This window comes from Nyctibius grandis, chromosome 8 (genome assembly GCF_013368605.1).
Source record: "Nyctibius grandis isolate bNycGra1 chromosome 8, bNycGra1.pri, whole genome shotgun sequence".
Classification (NCBI taxonomy): domain Eukaryota; kingdom Metazoa; phylum Chordata; class Aves; order Nyctibiiformes; family Nyctibiidae; genus Nyctibius; species Nyctibius grandis.
The window spans coordinates 42,328,752-42,352,638 of NC_090665.1; the positions used below are offsets into that span (position 1 = coordinate 42,328,752).

Here is a 23,887-nt window from a genome sequence, read left to right on the forward strand (position 1 = left end):
GTGCAACATTACTAAGTTATAGGATGCGTGTTCATTCCTCACAGTCAATTCAGAGTTAGTAAATCGAATGCAGTCCTCTGCCAGAAGCAGTCCGTGGTTTTAAAGGATCTTAGAACATTGAGAGTAACAAAATGGAAATGCACTGAGGTCATACCCATCTCATCTTTCCAGATCGTCATGTAAGTGTGTTCTTGATTAGGCTTTCTGGGTTTTTATGTTTTTTTGGGAGGGGAGGAGTGGAAGTATGCCAGTAGGCTGTTACAGGAATGACTGACTTCTCAGGGGTTCTCTGCTTTTCTCTTATTAAAAATCAATGTAGATTTTTTGATAATAAAAGCTGTATTGAAAAAGAAACAGTAAATTCTTAAGCTGTTCTTGCTGAACTGGTGAAGGTCTGAAACATTTTAGGTTTTTTCTGCTTTTGGACTTTTCATTGTTTCTATTAAAAATTCTGGTTTTTAATAAATCTCAGCTAAGCATACACTGTAATAGTATGCCTCTAAACTTAATGTTCGAGCCCTTTCCGTTAAAAATATTGGGTTGTCTTTGTAGATAGTAAGTTTCTCTCCTCCTTGCTAAGGTAAAATACCAGTTAAATCAAGGAAAGACAGAATAAGAAGTTCACTGCAGAGAGAGGTTGCCACAAGAAAAATAGAAAAGGTCATAAACCAGATCATCATCATTAAATAGTTACCCTGGCAAAACAATATTAGAAAATCTCGAATGTATTTATGAGGCTAGAAAGGATTGAATTGGTTCTTGTAAAAGATTTGATTTCCTCTGTCCTGTTAAGGAATTGCACAGACTTTGTGAAATAATGTTTAGGCTCCCAAAATACTTTTTTTTTGAAGGAGTTCAAAGCTAAATGAAGTCTGTTAAATGTACAGGATCCCTTTGAGAGAATTTGTGATCTGAACTTTTATTAATTTTAAAATGGATTAAAGAGTGTATGTTGGGAATAATCCATCTGCTCCAAGTCTTTTTACAGTCTTAGAACAGTAGTAGGGTTTTTTAAGAAAATTGATTCGTGATGTTACCCCTCACTTTGGAAAGACACATGTTTAAAGAAGCATATTCCTTTGCTAAAAAAAAAAAGGAAAAAATGCTAATTTGGTTGTACACCGTACTGAGTTGAATAGGGATGACAGCTTCTAAGACAGCCTTTAATTTGGTATTCAAAACCAAAATTGTAAACTTCAGTTTTGTTTGGTAGCTTCTGAGAACAGGCAGGATATACAGTAGCATTTTTAAAAGATGCTAATGACTTGAAGGAGGAGATGGAAGTCAGGCATACATTTTAATTAAGGGGGAGGAGTTGCAACAGGAAAAATGTTTTTTTTTCACTGCAGAGATTTTAAGGGAATGAGACAAGGAAAAACAGACTGAAGATAGTTGCCTTCATTTGGCAGGGGTGTTTAATAAAAGCAGAACTTGTGGTTGTAAAGTGTGCTTATTAAATTCTTCATTTACACTACCTAATTAATTCTAGCATTTTAAATTAACAGTGAAACTGGTCCCTGCTGTACCATTTCATAGCTACAGTGTATTTCGTCCAACAACCCAGTTGTTCAGGTTTAATCAGCTGCTCTCAAAAAATGAGAAGGAACTTGAGTTAAAAAAAACCTAAATGGCATAAACATTTTAGAGCAGCTTTAGATGAAGGGAGGTGTCTTCACAGAGGAAGACCACGGCCTCAGATGGACGTGAGGCTCATGCTTACAAGTGATGCTAAGCTATACAGTGTTGCAGATGCTCTTTATTTCTCTTGTCCAAAGAAAGCCAGTGATAAATATCTTCCTGACTTGGGGAAGGAGAGGGCTTGAATTCATCAGAAAATTTTGAGAGAAGAAATGCTGAACTTGTTTTGTCCTGTGTTTGAAAACAAAAGATCCAGTCAGTGTAGTGTCTTGTCAGAGACACTGTAATCGCTGCTGACCAAGTGAGTTGTCCTTGTTGACATAGTTTGTGTGGGGGAGAAGGGGATGTTTGTTAGTAATTTTTTAATTGATTTGGTGGCCTTAGCTGAGCTCTTAAGAATTATGGGGGGGTTTTTCTCTGTAATCTACACAGGAATTTATATCTCTGAATCTTCAAATGATAGGTATCTAAAATCTTTGGATCTCAAATAGTCTTTCATATCTTACAACGATCCAGGCGCACAGTAAAGCAGAATATTTATTGATACAGGATTTCTGTGCATCGCTTAACTTATGACAGAGTTTGCATATTCCTGCTGTGTGGTACAATTTGATGTTCTTTGCATGCATAATCAGGAACTTCATTGCTCTTCTGCCCAAAACGCAGCTCTGTTATTTAATCGTTCCTTTTGAATTTGCAATTCCTTTAAGATTATGCACAAAGATTTACATCTTTCATTTTAATTTCAGGTATTTATCATAGGACCAATGCAGACTTAGATTAAAACTGCAGTTCAGAAATAATTGTGGCATTGTAAGTGTAACAGAAATATTGATGATCCCAGGGAAAATCCAGGACAGGCAAGCTATTGACTTGAAGCAGTAGCATCTGTTTGTTGTCATGTGTTAGGAGAGAAAGAAATATTGACTCTTATACCTACAGACCTCTCCAGAAGTTATGGATTGTCCATTCCTCACTCTTTGGATGTTCAACCATATGATTCAAGAACCAAAAGCTAACAAAGTGGCAGAGTCAGCAATAATGCAGCATTATGAGAACAGGAAAATATCTTCCATGTGAGCAGTGTTAACCTGGGGAGGATGCTCTGCCTGTGCTCTGAGCAAGCCACCATGAACCCCTTCTGGTCCAGAAGTATGTCCACACTACATTAAGTTGGTATTGTCTGCCCTCTACAAAATTTTTTTCCTATCTCCCTGTGTAATGAGCAGCTTACCAGCACATACCAAAAAGGTGCTGCTGTAAAAATCAAAGGCCCAGATTTTATTTAACCAAGCGTGTTCAGTGAATGATGGCACTGGGCTGGTCTTTCTATCTGGAATGTGCTGTTCAGAGATTGCATGCTTGGAGTTTCCTGAAATTTGGTGTCTAATTAAGCGGCCTTAATTTCAGCATGTGGAATCAGTAACTGTTTTGAAAGCAGTGGATGGAGAAGATCTGTATCCTCAGGAGCAGAAGCCACTAATTGCACACTGTGGCGGTGACCCTAGGAGACAGGAGGGAAGGAAGCCAGGTATGATCATCTTCCCCAACAGTACGGCTCTCCAGGAGGGAAGCTCTTGAATCTGATGGCAAGTGTGCAGTAGCGGGAAAATGCTACTTAAGCTTTCCTAAGTAAACAGACATCTTCTAGTACTGGCCCAGTGTTTGCAGCGGGCAGCAGCTAAGCTTTACATATTTTAATGGGAGGTTTTGATGCCTGATAGGTTAGATGAGCGAGTGGTCACAGTGTCCATCTTGAGATGGAAGGGTAACTCTGAAAGCTCATCATAATGGAAAGACACAAAGCAAAAACAGGATTAATGGTTAAATTTAATTATAGGAAAGAGGCCTTTTGATAATACAGTTTATGACCATACGTGACTGTTGTGGCGTTACGTCTGCATTTGAAAGACTCAGGCTGGAAATTGCAGAGATATTAGTAAAATTGTGCTGCTTTGTCATGGCGGGGGGTGGTATTTATTCAAGGGGAATAGTTCACAGCTATTTATGTTTAGAAGCTGCAGATAGAACATGTATTCACTGAAAATTTCACCTATAAAGATTACCAGTGTTTCGTACATGTTTTCCTTCAGGAATTTTGTAAAAGGGTATGCCGAAAGTGTATCCTATTGGAAGAAAAAAATATGACCCATATGTAGGTAAATACAGTTCACTGTGAAACCCAGCATTAAGTTACCTGATCCTAAATGATTGAAAGTCTAATCTGAGCATAAACTACTTCTACATTTGATGTCCAGCTCGCTGACTGTGCTTTGAAAGTGCCTTCCATTTTGAGATATTACTGGTTCCAGCGGTTTTCCCCACTTAAAATACATTAAACAGATAGGATTATAGAATGGAAGGATTATGTTAGATAAGACTTACAGACTGTTTAGAAAGTATGTAAACACTCATGCCTCATGGCATAAGCCCACCTAATAACAGGGTTTAGGAGAAGAATACCTTGTAGAGGTAGTTTATTCCTTTGTTGACTTGGAAGGGTTTTTAGTAATTCTCCATAAAGCAGTGGTAACTAGTCACTGATCTCTGATCACTTATTTGGTACAGATCTTGTTAGACTGGATGGAGTGTTAGCAGCAATTGCTTTGCTCCAGTAGTAGACAAGAATTAACCCAATCCTTCAGAAAACACCCCCAAACTTACATACTGTGGTGTTCACTGTTTACAAAGTGAACATAATTCTGGCATTTGCTTTGATTGCGCTTAAAGGCCATATTTAGTAGAGCCCCTCAAATTGGCTGTGTAGGGAGTCTCTGTAAGAAGCAGTGCAGTTTTCTGTATTTGACTTCCTTGAAAGCAAAGGATTTAGTATTTTGCTGAAATAGGAAAAATATTTATGCAGCAGAGTGCTCTGCTAGAGTTCTTTTGTCTGAAAAATAATACCAAATTAAGTGAATTGCATTAGGTTTTTTTAGGAAGTGACTTGTCAATTGGCCTCACTGTATTTTAGTAGGTACAGGAGATTTGTATGGGAGTTATTTCTTTGTGTTGAGTGCATGGTCAAAATGCAGTGAGGAAAGAGTGGCCAGATACAGTAGTACAACTGCAGCTGAGAGGCAAGTGCCTGGAAAAGCAGAAGTCTAAGAGAACGTGTTTTAGAGCTGAAAAAAAGAGAATTCTTTCTGTGAATCAGACTGAATACAGTGCATGCTTCAATTTTTGGTTATCTTTGTCTGGTACCTCCAGTTGCATGCAGAGAATAAAATACTAGAAGACATGAAAAAACAGGCATGTTTCAGTGTTTTTTAAACCTAAAATCTAGAATTATTTTTTAGAAGACTAAATATATGGCTCTGAATGTCATTAAAGACCTTTAAGTTGATCTTAATTCAGTGGCCTAGTTATTTTATTTTTATAGCTTCTTATTTCCTGAACTGTATTCTGTTCTTGAGCAGAGATAAACCTAATTTCCGTGTTGCATATCTTATTCTAAGGGCTGCAGATTCAAGCCAATCCCCAAATATTGATTATCTAAATGAACATTTGCATTAAGTATCTGAACTAAATTCGTTAGCAGTGTGGGGGAGGGAAGACAGAAATAGTAGTGCGTGTCTCAGTGCTGGATTTCTAAAATGTGTTTGGTGTGGTTTGATGTCTATTGTAAATGCTGAGGAAAACGGTCAGATTTGCATCCGTCATTTTCTTTATCGCCTCTCTGCAGTTGTCTGGTGCATACTCTGCACTGGCGAACAAAAGAATTTTGATTTCTTGATTATTGGAAAAAAGCAATTGGAATGAGTGTTGGGGCAAATAGGCATAAAGTAAGTAGGCATGACCCCTGTGCTGTGAAAGAGCTTTCTAATTAACTCCAGCAGTTTCAATCCTGAGCTTGTTCTGAAGTGTATTAAATGCCTTTAATGCATATTTAGTTTATTCTTCACAGTTTTAACTGCTTGGTTTGAGTGAATAACATCACCTTCCCATCAAGTCTAGTGAGGAAGGATTAGCGGTATGGCTTTCTCAACAGCACAAGCACACTTAGACCTCCAAAATCATGACTTCTAGATATAAGGTTATTTATAAGGCTTTTCAGTGTGTCTGCTGACCTTCTAGTCTGATACTTTTTTCCATCCTTCATATCATCTGCATTGAAGATAACTGTCTACCAGGGAACAGCCAGGTGAAACGGCTCTGGTGCAACTCTCTGTTTGATGACAGTTCCACTCTTAACCTCTAGTGTTGTTTGTCATTTTTCCTTCATTCTGCCCTTCCCTTTAGAAGCACGGACCCTGTGCTTCAGCACTCATGCACAGCTGCTTCTGTCCCTAACCTTTTTTCTTTTCTTTCCTTGTAGCCCAAGGAGAAAGGGGAGGAAAGGAACAGGAGAATTCCAGGAAAGCTCTGGGAGATTGGCAGCAGTGTCCACTAACGATGCAGGGTCTTTTGGGGCAGCAGTAGACAGCACAGCAAGAAATACCTGTCAGGGCTCCGAGGCTGACTTTCCCAGCATTCATCCATTCCCCACTACTTGAGACCTTCTGCCCTTCAGCCATACCAACAAGCAGCACAGCTGTGCTGCGGTTGTCACCTCTGCTCGTCTCCCCAGTGCTCTTGCTAGACAACTTGTCCAAGAACAAAAGTGACCTGTGTAAAACCAGTCTAAATGCTTTTGAAAGTGGGCTACCTCCTGCTCTCCCTTTTCACAAGACTGCTTTTTACCAACACTGCATTAGGATTTTCTTCTTGGCTTTAAGATGGCACTTACTTTGTGACCAGGATTGTTTGACCTGCCTGCAGTAGCTGTTTCTCAGACTCAGTGAGCCAGGAAGTTCTTGCCCATTCCCTGTTACAGAGCTGATCCATCATCACTTGACTTTCTAGCAATGCAGGTGCTTTTCTCTACAGCCAGAAGAGCCCTGCAAGATCGTCTTCACCTTGACTTCTGAGAATGGTCAGCCTGAGACCTTCAGACGAGTATTGGGATCTGCTGCCCATGGGAGCATACGTCCTCGGCACTCCTATCTTTTTCCTCTGTGTCTTCTGCTAGCTCAGTTTATGTGGAGTCCCTGTCCTGGTGAAACAAAGTACCTCTCCAGAGTCCATCCACTCGGACCCCATCCTTCAGATCTTCTTTGGTTTTGGGGTTATTCTAACTGTGACTTGAGCAAGGACCCATTTACATGATCGAGCCAACCTGTTTTCTATCTATTTGTCAAGTGAGATGCCATCTGTAGATGCAAAGTTCCTTTTGGGCTATCTACTGCATGGAGGTCTTGCCTGGCCTTAAATCCTTTCCTCCTTTTTTGCTTCCAGAAAACTTCAGAGGTTCAGTCCCAATGCTTTGAAACTTAGCGTGTCACCTTAATTTGACTTGCAGTTAAGAGGGATTAATTTCTAGTTATGCTATGTTGTTATGCGCAAGAGTATATGTAGAGGGGAATTTACCACCGTTTTCTACACCTGCACATCCTTAATGCTGCTCACCATCTATTCTTTTCTCCTGCTTAAAGGATAGTTTCTCTTGCTGTCTGAATTGGGAGTCCAACAACCTTTGTACGCAGCTCACTGACAGTTGCGTGCTTGTAGTCAGCACCCTTAACCTTCTCAGTGATCCGTCAGCTATTGGAAGTTGCTGTGATGCTCAGCATTTGCCAGCAGACAAGCATACATCCTTGGATTTCAGCAGCGTCCTATTTCATGTCCTGCACTTCATTCCTGGGGCAGTCATCGATAGGGTATTGCAGCCTCTCACTTTTTAAACCGTTTGTGGTACAGCTTGAGTCTTGTTCAGACCCTTCTGCATCTCTGCCTGTCTGCTTAGACAGGTTTCGCCCAGGTGCCATGTTTCCCATTTCTGTAATGCCACAATCTTGTGGTCCCTCTCATCCCTGTGAGATTTTGATTCTAAAAAGAGTAGAGAAAGAAGGGAAGAAAGCATCATGTCACTGAAGTCCAGGTCCATTTCTTTGACTTTGCTTGCTGACTCTGCTTTGGCTGACTGACTGCTGGGGTTTTGTTGGACATAGCTGCTGTTTTCCATTCTTCCTGAGCAGGGGCCGTCACTGACTTTGCAGATGTTCCTACTTGTCCCTGCTAGAAATTTCCGTGCAAGTTACTGACTTGCAGGTGCTGCTGGGGACAGGATATTGGGCTAGACAGACCTCTGCTCTGACCCAGTACTGCTGTTCTTAGCCTCTCACAGCATCTGTTTAATCAGGGGAATATATCAGCTTGAGGGGGGAAAAAACCCCAGAATGTTTTTATTATTTTTATTCACAAGAGCCCAGACTGGTTTTTTTCAGTTAGATGGTTTTTAAGGGGTGTTGCAAAAGCAGATGGACAAAAAGCTGCGTCATACACACCTGCGAGCAAACAAATGGCAGAATCCCTGGTATGATTAATTGTTGCTGTACTAGAGGGGCTGCTGTCTCTGTGGTAGAAGGTCTAATGTGCCTGCGGACCTATATGGATAATTGTCTGTGCTCACGTGTGTTTTAAAGCACCCTAAATTGGATATCAACAGGCCTCCCCTTGCCTACAGCATTCTAGGACCCACAAAATGAGGCCACCTTCCTCTTTTTCAGGATGCTGTTATTTAGAGGTGGGGGGTGTTTTGACTTTGCATGTTGTGAGGATGGTAGGTAGGGCATGAGAAGATAGGACATGTAGCAAGGAAGAAGTATTCTCTAGCAGTTCCTTTTTTAGACTCCTCTGTTCTCCTGTGTGCTGTATCTGTGTCATTTCTATTTACCAGTGCATCTTTCTCCCATTTCTCTACTTTTTCTTTCAATATTTTTCTGCTCTGGAAGCCACTTTATCTTAAACCAAAAAAAAAACCCCAACCCCAAACATGAACAGCTTGGGAGCTTGACTTATAACACTTTTTTCCCTTATGCTTTCTTACTACATTGGAATAGCTCCTTTGTTACCTTGATTTTGGTTATTGGTAGGATTGTGGTACTTATTTGCTCCAGGTTAGGTATGTTTAGGTGCTTTGCCAAACTGGAAACAAAAGGAAAAATACTTATGTTTTCCCTCTCCTCTGCTTACCACCTTCATGTTTAATACTATGAAAAGCCTTTTTACAAGAATCATGTATCATAAAACCTGCACTGTTTTCGGTGGTGGTCAGCTAGCAAGAATGGCTTGTAGTCATGACATCCACACATGGTATGTCCAGTGCCATACACATGGATAGTGTTGTAGCAGAAGGTGTTGGCTGATACAGATGAAATCTGCCACCTTTAAAAGGAAAGATTTGCTTTTCAATCTGGAGAAAATTACTCAAGGACCATATTCATGCTAATACTCTTTTCAACAAAATTATCAAGAAGCTTAAGTGATAGAACTAAGTAGTTTGTGCACACAACAAAGTCATAATATTTTCTCCTATAAGCAGTTTTCCTTTTCATTACTTCTACTACCTGCAAGTACCTGAAAGGAATATTATAAACATTTGAAACATACTTAAATTCCTGCTCTTGTTTTAAAGTTCTTGAGTTCTGTCTTAAAGCTGAAGCAAATTTTGTTAAGTAAGCTTACTGCAGTCTAAGTATTGATGGATAGCAAAAATTTTTATAGGTAGCACATTTTGGACTACAATGAAGTGGCTTTTCTCAGCATCTTTCCAGATGCTGTGTAAAGTAATCTACGTAAATCTAACTATTACGGATTAACCTTCTTAGCTGTCAGGTTGCAGCTTTTATTTATGTTTTTGCTGATCAGATTAAAAATGCTGCAGAGACAGGTTGTGTTGTTAATATTAAATTTTGTATTCCGGTCTGTAATAAATTACTTCTGTGCATTGGAAAAACTGGTTAGTAGAGCTCAAAGAGTTTTAATTAGTAGGCTGTTTGAGCCAGAATAGGTATTCTGAGTCATTGTTCAGAATTACTGTGAAATTTCTTAGTGTTGTGATGGCTTTTGGTTTTTGTTGTTTGGCAGAGGCTTAGGTACAAAACCATAAATGTTCCTAAATTAAATCATTTAATGACAAAATTACCAGGGCTTTTTGAATTTGCAGTCAACCAGGTTTCAGATGTTGCTGCTGCATTATATTGTTATGTCCTACTTAATATTCTTGTTTTGCAAAATAAACTCTTGTTTTTCTTTATAGTTTTATGTGCCTCTGCCATTTCCTTTAGACTGGAAATGTTACTGCCACTGTTTCTACATAAAATGCTTCCAGGTTTGAGGATGCTCTGGATTTTCATTTCTTAGCTGTGCCTTTCCTGATTCCTCTGCTTGCATGTTCTAGGCCTTTTGACAAAAATCTCAGTCCTGTAAACCAAGTTGCTTGTTACTTTAAGCCACAACTGACTTCTCACTCTACCCATCACAAAAGTGGGAACCTTGGTCAGTGCACAGGCACTATTGGGGTTCTGTCCTGCCTTCCTTTTCCCCGTCACTCCACCACTCACTATCATCATCTTCTAGAATAGTGGGTTTTCTCATAAGCTTTGACTCTGGGTGCCTGGCATTGCTTTTTTGTGCAGAAGTTTGGTACATTTGCACCAAAATTGTGCACATGGTACCAGATGGGATCACTGTGATCTGAACTTGCTGTCCCTTTGGTTGAAGCCTGGCCAGTGAAAAATCAGTTTCTTTTGGTTTGCTTTTAGTTTCTGCTCCACTGTTCAGTATCAATTTTTTTAGTCGCTTTCCACTTTCATGTAGATTTCAGAAATACCAGTGTTTGGGATGGGATGCAGGAAGGGAAGATAAGCCTGCTGTAATGAAGCATGTACCTCTTCCATGACCTACTAGTTCACACTGTTGGAGCACCTTTTCTCTTTGGTTTCAGACCATGTAATTTTTATACCCTCATAATTTCATCTTCTGAGTAACAGTGTTAAGTAGCACACTTTTAATATTTCATCTCTGGTCATAGTCTTTACACATTTGATGTATCTATAGGCTTTTGCGTCTCCTTTTAGTCACAGTTTAACCAAAGGATGGCATATTTTCGTGTTTTAACACTGGACTCTTCTAATCTTGCATCTTAAGTCGGTCTCAAGCCTTAAGTCATTCTTGATTTAAAAAACTGGTGGTTGCTGAAACTTGCCTTCAGTTTGTTGCTTTCCTTATCTCCAGTATCTACATTTCTTGTTATAGTTGAGTGCAGTCTTTACCATTCTTTATGCACTGCTGGTCCAGCGATGCTGTATCCCATCTCTATGATGCCATCACCTATTTGGGATGCGAAAGGCTTCCTACCACATATTGCATGCTTTATGTAATGCAGTGACTTTAATTCCTGTTGCAGATTTCTTTCCACACTGCTGCTTTCCTTTTTTTATGTACTGGTATATCTTTCATATTTTTTCTGGGTCTGTTTGTTTTCACTTTTTCTTACTGAAGATTGTTTTAACTTAGCCTGTTTGTTTCTAATGTCTGCATTCTTGTGTTTAATTCGTCTCTTCTTTGGCATTGAATTTACTGTTCGGGATAGACAAGTCATGGCTGTTTCTCATCCATTCATGCCTGTCCCCAAAACACTGGATTTTTATAGTACAGTCCCTGTTCTGTTCTGGGACAAAGCGGGGAGGAGTGCAGCCTTGCTCTTCTCAGAACAGCTGCTGATTCAGAGGCTGTGTGCTCCTTGAAGGAAGGGGGAGGAGAAGATGAAAAGAAGGGAAGCAAGAGATGTCAGCTGGGGGGGAAATCCAAATATTTGTTCAGAAATGGAACTCAGTTGTGTTACGTATGTCAGGAGCAGTAGCTTCTGAAAACGTACTTTGTCAGTTGCTTGCAGTAGTATGAACGCACCCATGCTTAAAATCCAGTTTTACATTTAAAGAAACTTGATAAAAGCAAGAAAACAAAAAAGAAAACGGAGGATAATATATTCTGCAGCATGAAATGTGTGTGTTGTTTACAAGATATCTCCAGCCCAGCACAACTCACAATGGTCCAATAATAAGGTTACTGTCTTAGGGTGGGGGAGATGCAGTTTTCCATCCATCCCTGTTTCCCTGTTCTAGTGACTGTGTTACTCTGTCCAAGTTCACCCAGAAAATTGTGATGCCTTTCAGTTTCTCTTCTCCAAAATACAAGTAAAAGTGCTTTCCTCAGTGGTGGTTATGAGGAAAGGTGCGTTACAGAGATAAAATGCTTCCATGCTGCGGTAATGGGAACCGCAGAAGACTCCAGCCAAGTCAGCAGCATCTGTCTCAAACTGCCGCTTAAGCTTTGCATGCAGATTAGTCCATGTCCTCAAGTGCAGTAATTACACAGCTGACTTTGTTAAAACTTGGTGTAGTATGCAGGTAAGAGCAAAGTCTTGTTTCAGGTGAGAAACACAGAACATCTGAAATGCTGGAAGCTTTTAAGAGACTGTAAGGCGCTATTTGCAAATGTAGGCATGTTTTATATTGCTCGCATGGTCAAGTTTAAAATGGAGTAATTGCATGTTTTTGAAAGTTCTCTTGAAATGTCTGTGGGAGTAGGGTTTTCAGAAGGACCTAGTGGTGCTGGGCAGCAGCAGGCTCTGTCAAAGGATGCTCCGTATTAGTCTCTTTTCTGGGCAGATGTGTGGGGCTATTCCAGAACAAACATCATTACAGTGTCTGATTTTGAGAGATAGCAGCTACTGTCAATTGGTATTTAATTTACATGAGAACTGCTACTGCTTCAGCATCTCTGAAAATCAAGACATTAAATTACACCATCTTGCATTAAGGGATTTGGTCAAAACTACAGAGGAGGATGAAACCTGTGTAATCTCCTCTGGCACTGTGTGGTGAAGTCAAGCTTTCTAACACAGCAGGGTGCTGGTTGAATGACCTTGCTTTCTGTTGTGGGGAGCTTGCAGTTGGTTTTGGAGGGTCTTGCTTTTGTTTTTTGAGCTCACCCTGTGCAGATCCTGGTGGTTCTCTTCCAAAGAGAGACACAGAGGTCCAGGGGTTGCAGTTACCTCACTAGCACTAATCATCCCATCACTTTAGCTACATTTATAGGATTTGTTTCACATTTTGGGCAACGCTTTTTTTTTTATTCCCCTTTAATTTTTCTAGGCTTGTTGTCATGGTACCTGGCACTTCCCATTCAGATATTAAAATCGAGTGAGTGGTGTCTGTACGTCTGGTTCATTTTCCCCCTCTTATGCTCTCTCTGAGGGAGAGTTTTACGTGGGATGTAGCACGCTGTTTGCAAGGGCTTCCTTTGGGGGATTTTTTTAATCACGTAGCAGAGTCTCTGTTGGAGAAGGCCTGGTGCAAAGAAGCCCCTTCCACTTGGACTGGGGTATATTAAATCCTGTGTGCATAGAGCTCCCGTGGGAGCTCATCGTGCAACTCGTGACTCCCCCCCCCCCGAGCTCCCCAAAAAGGCTTGTCTCCTGCGCAAACGAGTTTTGAGTCTCTCTGGCATTGCCAGGATTAAGGCAGTGATAAGAATTTTCTCTCTGCAGATTTCCTATGGGGATGGCCCAGCCTTTGCTGTTTGGGGATCAGGGCTGTGATGCTTTAAGGGAAGAGCTTGCTTGAGGAATCTTGCCGCACCTGAGCCGGTTTGTGTTGGCGTGTACGCCTTCACAGGTGCTCTAGCTAGAGCTGGGCTTCAGGCTGTGAAGCACAGAGGGATTTTCCCTGAGGTCTGGATTTAGATTTGCTTATTTGTTTGTTATGAAACTACAAATATGTTTTTTAGGAGGGGATCAGTTATAAGGGTATCTCAGTGCGAGTCTGGAACGTGGCTTTCCTCTCCGTTAGGATCTTAGGAAGAAGGATCTTCTACTGACATTCAGATTTCGCTGATGGCTATTTTTAACCACGGATAAGTCGTGCTTCTTAATTGTAGGTGCAGTGTAGCATCAAAGCATATCTAGGGCTCTAGATTAGATTGCATTTAAATACAGCTGAGTCTTCCTCATCTAGAAGGGGGATCTTCTCAAAAGAACTAACAAGGGCATGTGAAATACAGTAATTGGATGGAAGGTTCCTAAACGAAGCTTGTACCCATTCACCTTCCTGCAAATGGCAGAAACCAAGCTGTTTACTATTCATCTTTCTCTTGGTTTTTGCTTTGAAAGACTACACTTTTTTTCCCTAAACTCTTGCAGAAGTGGTAGTTATATTGTAATAGGAGAAAGATGCTTTCTTGCTATTCATGGACAACACGTATTAAATCCTAGTCTGTACAAGTGTAAGGAGCGTGTATTCTAAATAAGCTGTAGACTGAATGGATGCTGTGGTAGAGCTGCACTAAGCACAGAATAAGTTACCGTCATAGTTGGTTTACAGTGACTTGTGACAGTGACAGCTTCAGCTTAATTGTTTGGTCCTAGGAGCACCGTGCGCAGAAGCTGCTTCCGTCCTGGTTTGTTTCTCCCGTGACTGCAGTGTGCGTTGTTGGGGTGACAGCAGGTGCTTCTCCTGATAAAGGGATGGAGGATGAAGGAGACTGATGTTACTGCTATAAAAAAAGCATCATACAAGGAGCAGGGTTTGCACTGGTCTCATGATCAGATCTTGTTTTCCCTTGATCTGAATCTTCTCTCCATAGCTTGGCTCCTTTTTTAGGTAAAGAGCTTTATTTGTTGGTAACTGTCATAGAAAAAGGGGAAAAAACAAGAAAAGAAGCAGGCAATTCACTTGACCCTTTCTACACTTTGGATGTATCTTCTCAAGGGTATTTATGTAACCTCCAAAAGCTCCTACTACATACAGCCTTTCATATGAGTTGCAGTCATTTTTTGTCCTTCCAGGACTGTGTTTAAAACACAATTGGAATGGTTCAGAGGCTCGCAGGGTTGTGCTCTGAAATGGGACTACCAGCTGGAGCAGGGCTTATCTTGAATGTCAGTAGGTCTCTTCTGTTACTGTTATTTAGAAGAGGGAAAGCATGACGAGTCCCTCCTGCCCATCTCTCTCTTGCTAGCTGCTTCCCTTGCCAGCCATCCGTAGGTGGTATTTGTTAGGAACATCCCCAGTTTATGAGAATTGTTGGGGAAGGTTGAAGAGCATGTGCAGGTCTGCTTGGAAGAGTCACAGGTGGACAGCAAGTTGAGCTCAGCTGCTTCAGTAGAGAAGCTCACCCTGGCACCAGTTTCTTCCCTAAACATTCGCCGAGGTTGGAACAGGTAAAAATTGGAGCCAGGAGGCTCGGAAAATTCATGGCAAGCATTATTTTATCTCTTGGTCCCAAACCCAGAGTGACTGAAGGCTGTTACTGTCTGACGGCTTCTGCCTGGCTAATAGGAGATGAGCTGTCAGACGTGGCCTACTTCTGAAGGAAGGGATTGTGGCAGAGAAAAGCATCGGTGCTCGGTGGCGTTCGTGTTATGGCTGTCAGGCGGGCAGCTTTAATTAGGTTTTACATTTCGTCAGGAGAGAACAAAACCACAATTTAAGGCAGTTTGCTCTGTTGTTGTCCCATTCTGTGCTTGTTTTCCTGAGTGACTGTTTATAGTGGGGACCATAGTCCTTTAATGTGACTTTGCATTCCAGAGTAATTTATTTTCAAGAAAAAAGGATATTGTTAAAACTTATTAAGTTATCCAGCCACAGATGAGCAAGTCAAAGTTGTACTCTTCTATATGTTGCTTTCAGAATAGTTTTCAGCGATAGGAAGGCTTCAGACTTGGTGTGGAAAGTAATTTACTTCTCCTTTTCTTATGGGAATGGTTGTAGTAGGAGCTGTATGGAAAACAACCAGCAGGAACAGTGTATTGGTAGAGCTTCAGAGTAGAAGACCATTGAGCACTTAACACATCTCTCCAGAACCTTCCCTGGATTAATTCCTACTTGAGCTAGAGCATAACTTTCAGGAAAAAACAATAATCTGAGCTTTCAGAATTTCCAGGGGTAGAAGAGCTGACAAAATGGTTGGTAAGTAGTTTAAATAATCTGTAACCTTCAATGTCAAAACCAGAACAAATGCCCCAGGAAAACAGCGTTTGCTTTGTTGTTTCTAGCCTGGTTTCTCTTGATTCAACTACCAAGCGATGGGACTTGGGATACATAACTCCATGTTTTAGCTACTGGACAGACATAAAAAAAAAAAATCAATCAGTACTTCAGATAAGTACTAATGTAGTACTGTTAAGGTTCAACTTACCCCTTTTTTTGATGAGACAGATTGATCCCCATCTTTCAGTTGAAAGAGTTTTCCAATCCTATAGTCTATTCTCATGGCACCACCGCCAAGGCATCAGTATCTTTCTTGAAGCACATACACCAGGACGCATCGCGGTGCTTTGGTAATGAAGCATGCAGCCAGATCAGAAGCAGCGATTTTTTTCTTTCCCTTTTCGAGTGTGTGGCTTTTATGCCAAGAATAATCGTTTTAACCCTTTTGGTAGCATTGCAAGCTTGAGATGTTGATTATCTGTCACCCTATATCTGAATCCCTCACTTCCCATTTGGAAAGTATGCCACAGTTAACTTGGTTTGTTGGACTGTAATCTTGGGTTTGTGCTATCTAAATGTAAGTATTTGTTGTTTACTGAGGAGCTTAAATTGCTTTGTACCTTTGCTGTATCCTCTTTGGTCTTATCCTCTCATCCCATCTTTTTGCAGTCGATCTTCAGGAGCAAGGAGTTTGGTTTTTTCCACTCATTGATGGAAACAAACAGTTTAGGGCCAAGATCTGTTTCCTGAGAGAGACCTGTGGGAAAACATCTTTCCAGTGATTTCCTATTCACAACTCCCAGTCAGAGATCTGTTGGCTGATTATTTTTTAATCCATTTAATGTGTACCATGTTAATTTTGTTTTAGTCAATTAATAAGCAGTACCAAATCAAGTGCTTTATAGAAGACCAAGTATATCAATGCTTTTAAATCGACATTCTTAAAATTTATAAGTCAAACTTGTAATCTTATCAAGAAGTATGTCAGTTTCGTTTGACAGAATCTATTTTCCATAGACCTAATTTGATTGACATTGATTTTATTACCCCTCTCTAATTTTTTATTATTAGAGCCCAGTGTCAAATATTCTGTAATTTTACCTTGCTTAGCATTCGACTGATGGACCTGTAATTACGTGGGTCAGCCAGTCTTCCCTTTGTGATTTTCAGTGCAAAATTGTCTTTCCTCCAGGTTCCTGGAATTTGTTCAGTGCTGTAAGAATTACTGAAAATCGCAAGAGAACCATTTGCTCCTTTTTTTTGGAGTCTGTTCTGTGCAAGTAATCCAGATCATCTCATTTAAACATGTAATTTTAGAAGCTCCTGTTTAACATCCACCTGGGTTGCTAGTTAGTATTTATATAGCTTCTTCAGGTGTACGTAACACATCTGTTTTCTCTGTGCTGTTACTGTCTGCTGATGAGTCAGCATGAGTGTCAAGGGATATTTTTTCTGTAGTCAAAAAAAAAAAAGTGCTTTTGTTATTCTGACCTTTACTAGCCAGAGATTTTTTTTCTGGTTTTCTTTGTTTCTGTTTCCTGTGATTTTTCTGTTCTAACTTAAATTGATTTCTATCTGTTTTACCCTCATCTCAGTTGAAAATTGAATTGGCCCCAGCAGACTGGCTTACAAAGGAAGTAAAGGCAGGTACAGGTCTTTAACCAGCACCACCTTTTTCATAGTGGCAGATTTTTGGGTGTATGGATAAATGTTATAAACAGAGTATATTGATTTTTCTCCTTATTCTTTCTCATGGGTTGTTTTAATCTTGGTGATTTTCAGCTCTGTGAAACAGAGCCTTCTAAAATACAAAATATGTACATTACTGGCTTGGCTTTGCATGTGGGTTTTTAGCCTTCTAAAATACAAAATATGTACATTACTAGCTTGGGCTTGGATTTTGCATGTGGGTTTTTTTAAGACTTTCAAGTCCTTGATAATTTTTAACCCTGTTATTGCTCACTTTTAGACCTATTCTTTACCAGATCATAGGAGGTCCACTATGCATTTTCTGCAAGCTAGATAAAACATTCAGAAAAGAGCAATGGTAGTGATATAACAAGGTGGTGTTTTAGGATCATCTAGAAATATCTCTTGCCTGCCCTGCTGAATCGCAGCATGTGATGAACTATTGGATTCCAAATCACAGAAAATATTTACTATTTACAGTGCTGTTCCTGGGAAGTGTAGCATGGGAATGAACTTCAGTGTCTGTGTGGCATCCCACTGAGAGGTCCAGCTGCTTGCTTCATGCTGCCAGATTGCGTCCAAAGAAATGTTACCCTTTTTGAGTACATGCAATAAGAGCACATGATGGAAAAAAACTTGGAAGTTCATACTGCTTCACCGTATTCTGTCACAAATCCTTCTCTTCTTTCTCTACCAGCAGCAATTTTTAGTTCTTTCATATCTAGAGCCTGTGTTTAGTCTGATATAAGGTATATTGCTCTTGAGAGTAATTTGAAAATAATGTTTTTAGCTGGATATAATTTTTTTTAGTTTCTTAGCTTGTAAATGTTTAGCACACTAAAACTTTATGATGTCTGCCAGCAGTCGTAAAGTTTTTCAGGTTTTTTTTTTTCTGGGTTTATTTTGTTTTCAGTTTTTTGAGATGGAGGGGGGAGTGCCTGTCTTCATCGCAATGATGGTGTTTAGGGGAGATGCTTGAAAATACAAAATAAACCAAACAAAATATACCCCTGAAGTGGCAAGCTCTTAACTGAAAGATTTTTCTCCCTCCAGGTTTGCTGGTACAAAGTGAAGCGTGTGGCATAATGCAGCAACAGGAATTTGCTAATTGAAACAACTGCTCCAAGATTTCAGTAGGCTGCAAAGGGTGTGGGGTTTGAGGGGGCTTTTAAGATAAAAGAGGTTTTTTTGAATTAATAAAAAGCGTTCAGAGTGCTGAGTAGACTCACCCAAATTTTTTTGTGAGAATATAATCCAGCCAATAGAGCAATTAATATACTTGATATGAAATCACAGCCAATAGCTTATGAGTAACAGGCCTTAAATTCTGTTACAAGTTTTACATGTTTTGTGATGTTCAGGAGTATGTACTAGCAAAAGGAAATGATGTTTCTGTGTACCTGTTATTCTAGGCAAAATTTTATGACAGTGTAGCTGTTTTCTTTAAGCCAGATTCTGCAAGCATGCATGCAGGGAGCTTTGTGTTGGTGCTCCTTCTCCTTCACCTTGGAGAAAATATTTGTTTATGTTTCTACTTGGTAGTGAGAATCAGATGGTGATACCTAAATAACTTGAATAATGTTACTGAAGAACTCCAAGGAAAGGAATGAATGGTCTGTGACATTTTTGTGTCATTTTTTTTCTTGTATTGCCATTATTTCCCTTCCCTAGAGCTTGTCATCTATGGGTTTGTTATCCATGGTCTCTTCCTTCCAGAAGTATTAACAAAAGTGAGAATGTTCCTGTGAGAGATGATTAAAAATCACTGTATATATTGTAGAGGTTGGTCTGTTCATGTGTCTTGAGAATAACAGTGGCTGGACATGGAAGCCCATGTTCAGACTGACATAAACCCCAGGGCTTTGCATCAGCTATGCCTGTATCTACGTACCTCTGAAGGTTGATAGATGGTTAATGGGAAAAGTAGGGACATGAACTCTGGTTAGCCAAGCCCTGATTCTTGCGTCTCCCTTCCTCTGTAGAAGGAGGTTTGTTTCCTAGAGAAAGGCTTCCTCTGCCTAGGAGTGTTGAGGATCAGATATGTGAAGAGTTTGATGTGTTCAGAGGCACAGGGACCGGGGCTGTATAAAATCTCAGGTAGACAAGAAGAGGAAGGCATGGCATGGAAAGTATCTTTGCAGTATTTCTGCTCCAGGCTTCCTGCTCAGTCAGACTTCAGCTCGTTCTTGGTTAATGTCATGTAACTTGGGTAAGGATGTTTTTCTTGAGATTAATTCAGCTCTCCAGGAAGACTGGATATGTTTTTACACTTTTATTCTGAAGTTAAATTGATTGGATGGAATTGCTCCCTGGATATATCGTAGGTTAAAAAAAAAACAGTTCTTGTTCTTATGCCTGTATGAGGGCATTTTAAGCATGAACTGAGGTGTTTCCATGGATTTTTTTCAGGTCTTCCATCACATAGTTAGCAGCTTTTAGGGCTTTGATCTGATTTTGTAAGACAGAAGCGCTCCCTGTATTTGTATTACAGCAAATGCTGTATTTTTGGTGGCGTCTGACTTTGAGAAACACACAGATGCTTTTTTGTAGTCCAGGAGACAAAGAAACAAAGCTTTGTGCTTGGGAGGCAGGATCCGTGCCTCCAGGGCACATCAAGGCGCTTGGTGTGCAGCTGCTTTCCCAGCCTCAGCTCACTCCTGGGGAGCAGGAGCTGGGTCGCTGTTCGCTGCTCCCGTGAATAGAAATCTTCCCCAAGTGTTGCCCTTCTCCTTGGGATGGATTTTCACCTGCTTTATTTCTAGGACCCTGTGAGCAGGAGCACTTAGATCCCCTGCACATCCGTGCCCAGAGGCAGGTCATCTCTTAGCTTGCTGTTCTCCAGATACACTGATGGGTGTATGAGGATCGTGGCTGAAACGCAGGACTGCTTGTCTGCCTGCTGAGGCTCGCCTAGTCTTGTAATTTGATTATGTGTGTATGTTTTTAACTGTATGTGCCTTAATAAAAAAAAAAAAAACAAACCACAAACAAAAAAACACACAACACAGAAGGATTGCTGCGTTTTCCAAATGTGCAAAATAATTTCAGTAGGAGGCTCGGGGAGGAAGGGATCTGGAAGCGGCTGTCTATCGCGTTGCGTTAATAGAATTGATGCTGCAAAACTGGTACTTGGGAATCGGGAGAAGGCACCGCTCTGGTACGGGTTCCCACAGCCCATTGCAGACCCACAGCTCTGTCCCTGTGCTGTGTGGATGAGTGTCTGTAGTGTGAACAGCACGGCCCCTCCAGCTCCATGTTACTTATCCCAGGTCTTCTCTTCTGCGAGCATGGATCTCACTAGTAAAACAGAAGCTGTTGAAATGATTTTGGCTGCTGAAGTGGGCTCGTGCCATCCCATGTGCAGCAGTTGTACTGGCTTGGTTCTTCTGTCATCTGTAATACATGGAGGAAAGCTTTAATGTGGTCCCTTATCCTGCTGCAAATTGATCTGTCCTTTCTCTTCCTATTTCCTGGCTGCTTGCTGAGCAATAAAATGAGACGTGAAGGTGGTTGTCTGTTCCTCAGTCAGCTGCTTCAAGGTCAGTGTTAAAACACTGTTCCCTAATGTTTGCATTTTAAACACTTATAACCTTGTTTATAAACAGTAGCAAAATTAAGTGTATGGTTTTTATTGTTTTTAAGAGGTGGCCTCGTTACTGCTCTGGCAGGTCAGCCAGTCACATTTATTAGGAATCCGGCACAAAATGATTACACGATTCTGGTGCTGTCAAGCACACATACACTTCGGAAGCTCCTGGGGAAGGCGGGGTGGGGGGTTGCTTCTTTTTCTTTTTTTTAAAGAAGGATCTTCAGAGCAGCAATGTAAAATTTTTGTGTTGGTTTCCAGTGTGTTAGGGAGATAATGAAATGGTGAAGAACAGCATAGAGACCATAGGGAAAAGCAGGGATGAAATGGAACAGTGTAAGAAAAGTGCATTCCCACTCTTGGAAGTTGTTCCTGTGCTTAAAAAAATACTGAGTCCTTTTTTCTTTTTGTTGTGTTTCAACAGGGCAGAGTTTAGGATATGGATTCGTTAACTATATTGATCCAAAGGATGCAGAGAAAGCCATTAACACTTTAAATGGACTCAGACTCCAGACCAAAACCATAAAGGTAAGACAGTACAAAATGCCTTTTGCTCAGTTCAGGAAGTGGAGAAAGTAGTTGAAATGCTTTCTGGCAATTTCATCACTACTTTAATCTCCATTGTAAGGGGTGCTTGGCTAACAGGCTTCTCCTTGGAACAGTGGTAGGACCACAGATGAAATCTCTGAAATTGCTGCTGTTGTTAAAGGGGGGAAAGTAACATGAAGTTCCTTAAAGCATTGCAGTGAGGCTTAAATGTAGAATAAAACAGCCGCAGTGATACCATTACCATCAACAGAGGTGAAGTACGTGAAGGTGTATTCATAAGTTACACATTTTCTTGTGTTTTAATGGGAAATACCTTGACACGGAGCTTTCTTATAGTGACACTCATGTCATTATTGGGTGTTGAAAGTATGTTTCTCTAAAGTTAGAATGTGTCATTCTAAAAAAAAAAAAACCCACCCCATCTTTTTTTCTCAATTTTCTCATCCTTAGCTTGATTTATTCTTTTAAAAGCTGGAGGGATTAGAGATCCCACTGAAGTCTCTCATTTCATTGTTGTAATAGACCATTAGTTATTCAACGACCTTCTTTAGTGGTCTCGCAAGAAAAGCAAGTTTCTACACTGTCACTTTTTCTGCTGCATGGCTGATAAAGCTTTTCTGAAACAGCTTACGGAAGATTTCCACATCCCAAATTCTGACAAATAATACAGCTTAGGGAATGTGAATCAAAAAATTGATGGGGAGCAAACAGCAGATCAGATTAAAATTATCTGAAACTGCTTTGATCGTATTTGATTTGGCTTTTGATTTGTACCATTTTCTTAATTTTTCTTCTGTACTTAATTTGTATTTCAAAGCCAAAAATGTTAAAGAATATAAAAATAGAATTTTTACTTTTGAAAATACTGGTACAAATTATGTCAGGGATTTCATATCTTGCAAAAAAGATACTATAGGGTCGATACTATAATTGTACTTACTCTTTCTTACTAAAGATTTTGGTTCGGACAAAGTGGTATTCCCTAAAGCAAAAATATTTGTTGGATTCCTGTGTGTCTCTAAGGATTGTTTCATGCAGGTTTTTCCCTGGTCTGTTTGATTAGTGAAGAGAAGTCCTGAGCTGAGGATTATGAAAGTGATGGAGTAGCTGCGTGCATTACGTAGAGAAGGCTACTTCAAACCTACTGTAGACCAACCAGGTTCCATCCCATACATATCTGTGTGGGCCATGTATCAAAATGCTCACAGCATGGTTTTGTAGTGTTAAACAGAAAAACTTGCAGGAATATGTAAGGCAAAGCAGCAAAATCTACAGTCTTATCTACTGCTGCAGGTGGAAATTCATGCTTGGACTCAGCAGTTTCTGCTTACAATGAAAAGTTGAGCAGTAAGTTGCTCTCCAAATTGCTTTTAAAGGCACATTATCAGGAAAAATAAATATTTCGAAAGTACTAACCTATCTTCTAAATACTTTATTAAAAACTCAGTGGAACTTGAAAAATCTAGATCAGTTTTTAATGCAGCACTTGTACATTTTGAACATTATTCAGCATTAGCAAAGGTGCTACATTTCTTGTCCTAAACACCTTTGTTGCTTTGCCTCTGTTTTTTTGATTTTGTGAGCCAGAGCAATGCTATTGTATTCATCATGTTCCAAGGTTACAGGAAACATATAAGCTACAAAAAGGCCTCCAAAAACTCCAACCCACCCCAATTATTATTTTACATTTCTCTCACAAGCAAAATTAAACCATTATGCCTTTTTATCATGTATAGTAAGATTTTTGTTTTCCAGGAAGTTTCCATGCTAAAACATCTTTGCAGAATGTTTTCAATTCCGTATAAATTTTTATGAATAAAGTGGTTTATTGGGTTTGGGTTTTTCATGCTTATAAATAGCTAGTAAACTTTTATAGAATACATGAAATTTTGTTGGGCTCTTGAAAGCTGTTAAAATTTAAGAATAAGGAAAGAGATTGACCTAACCTACATGCACAGGAGCTGCATCATTTCTTCAGTTATTGGGAAGATGTGTGCGCTTTTTGTGAACAAAATTGTTTTCAAGTGTTTATGCTGTTGCCTAAAACCAGCCGAAGGGACCCTTCTGTTGAATTAGCCAGGCTTTGGACACATGGACACCTAATTGGCACTTTCCAACCCAATTTTTAATTGCAGAATCACATGCAATTACCTCACCTTACCCCCTTGTTTTTTTCCATTGTTATTTATGTTTTGCTCTTAGAAATCTTAATTAACTAGGTCTGCTTCCCTGGTACTGTGTGGTGGGGATGGAGGTTTCCCAGTGTTCATGCTGAGTGGTGAATCGTGTGTTTTCACCACTCCCGGCAGTGCCCGTGTCGCCGGAGACATCCCTCGTTTCCAAAGGGTTGCAAAGCGATGAGAAATCGTACTCGGTGCTGCTGAAGTCTCCTAGCTTGCCTTTTGCCCCCACACGCCCCTTTCCAGCATCTCACTGCGATTCATTATAAGGTTGGAGTATTTTAATTCGTGGAATTAGTATATTTAATTATCAGAGCCTATTACTTTAGTCTAGCTAGATGCCCTTTGCAGTTATTAAAAATGCACTTTGGGGCATTAAAAAAGCCTGTCTCAGAAGAACATATAGAAGGGGATTTGGTGGCATGTAGTTCTGT

The 23,887-nt window shown here is 40.2% G+C and overlaps 1 protein-coding gene across 2 annotated transcripts in view; it reads left to right on the forward strand.

The window, feature by feature from the left end:
- ELAVL4 (ELAV like RNA binding protein 4) overlaps nucleotides 1–23,887 on the forward strand; it is a 63,275-nt gene that overhangs the window by 24,545 nt on the left and 14,843 nt on the right. For both annotated transcript variants that reach the window (XM_068406113.1, XM_068406114.1), the window contains exon 3: nucleotides 21,149–21,252. In XM_068406113.1, coding sequence (XP_068262214.1) covers nucleotides 21,149–21,252 — 104 coding nt within the window. The remainder of the gene's footprint in view (nucleotides 1–21,148; nucleotides 21,253–23,887) is intronic.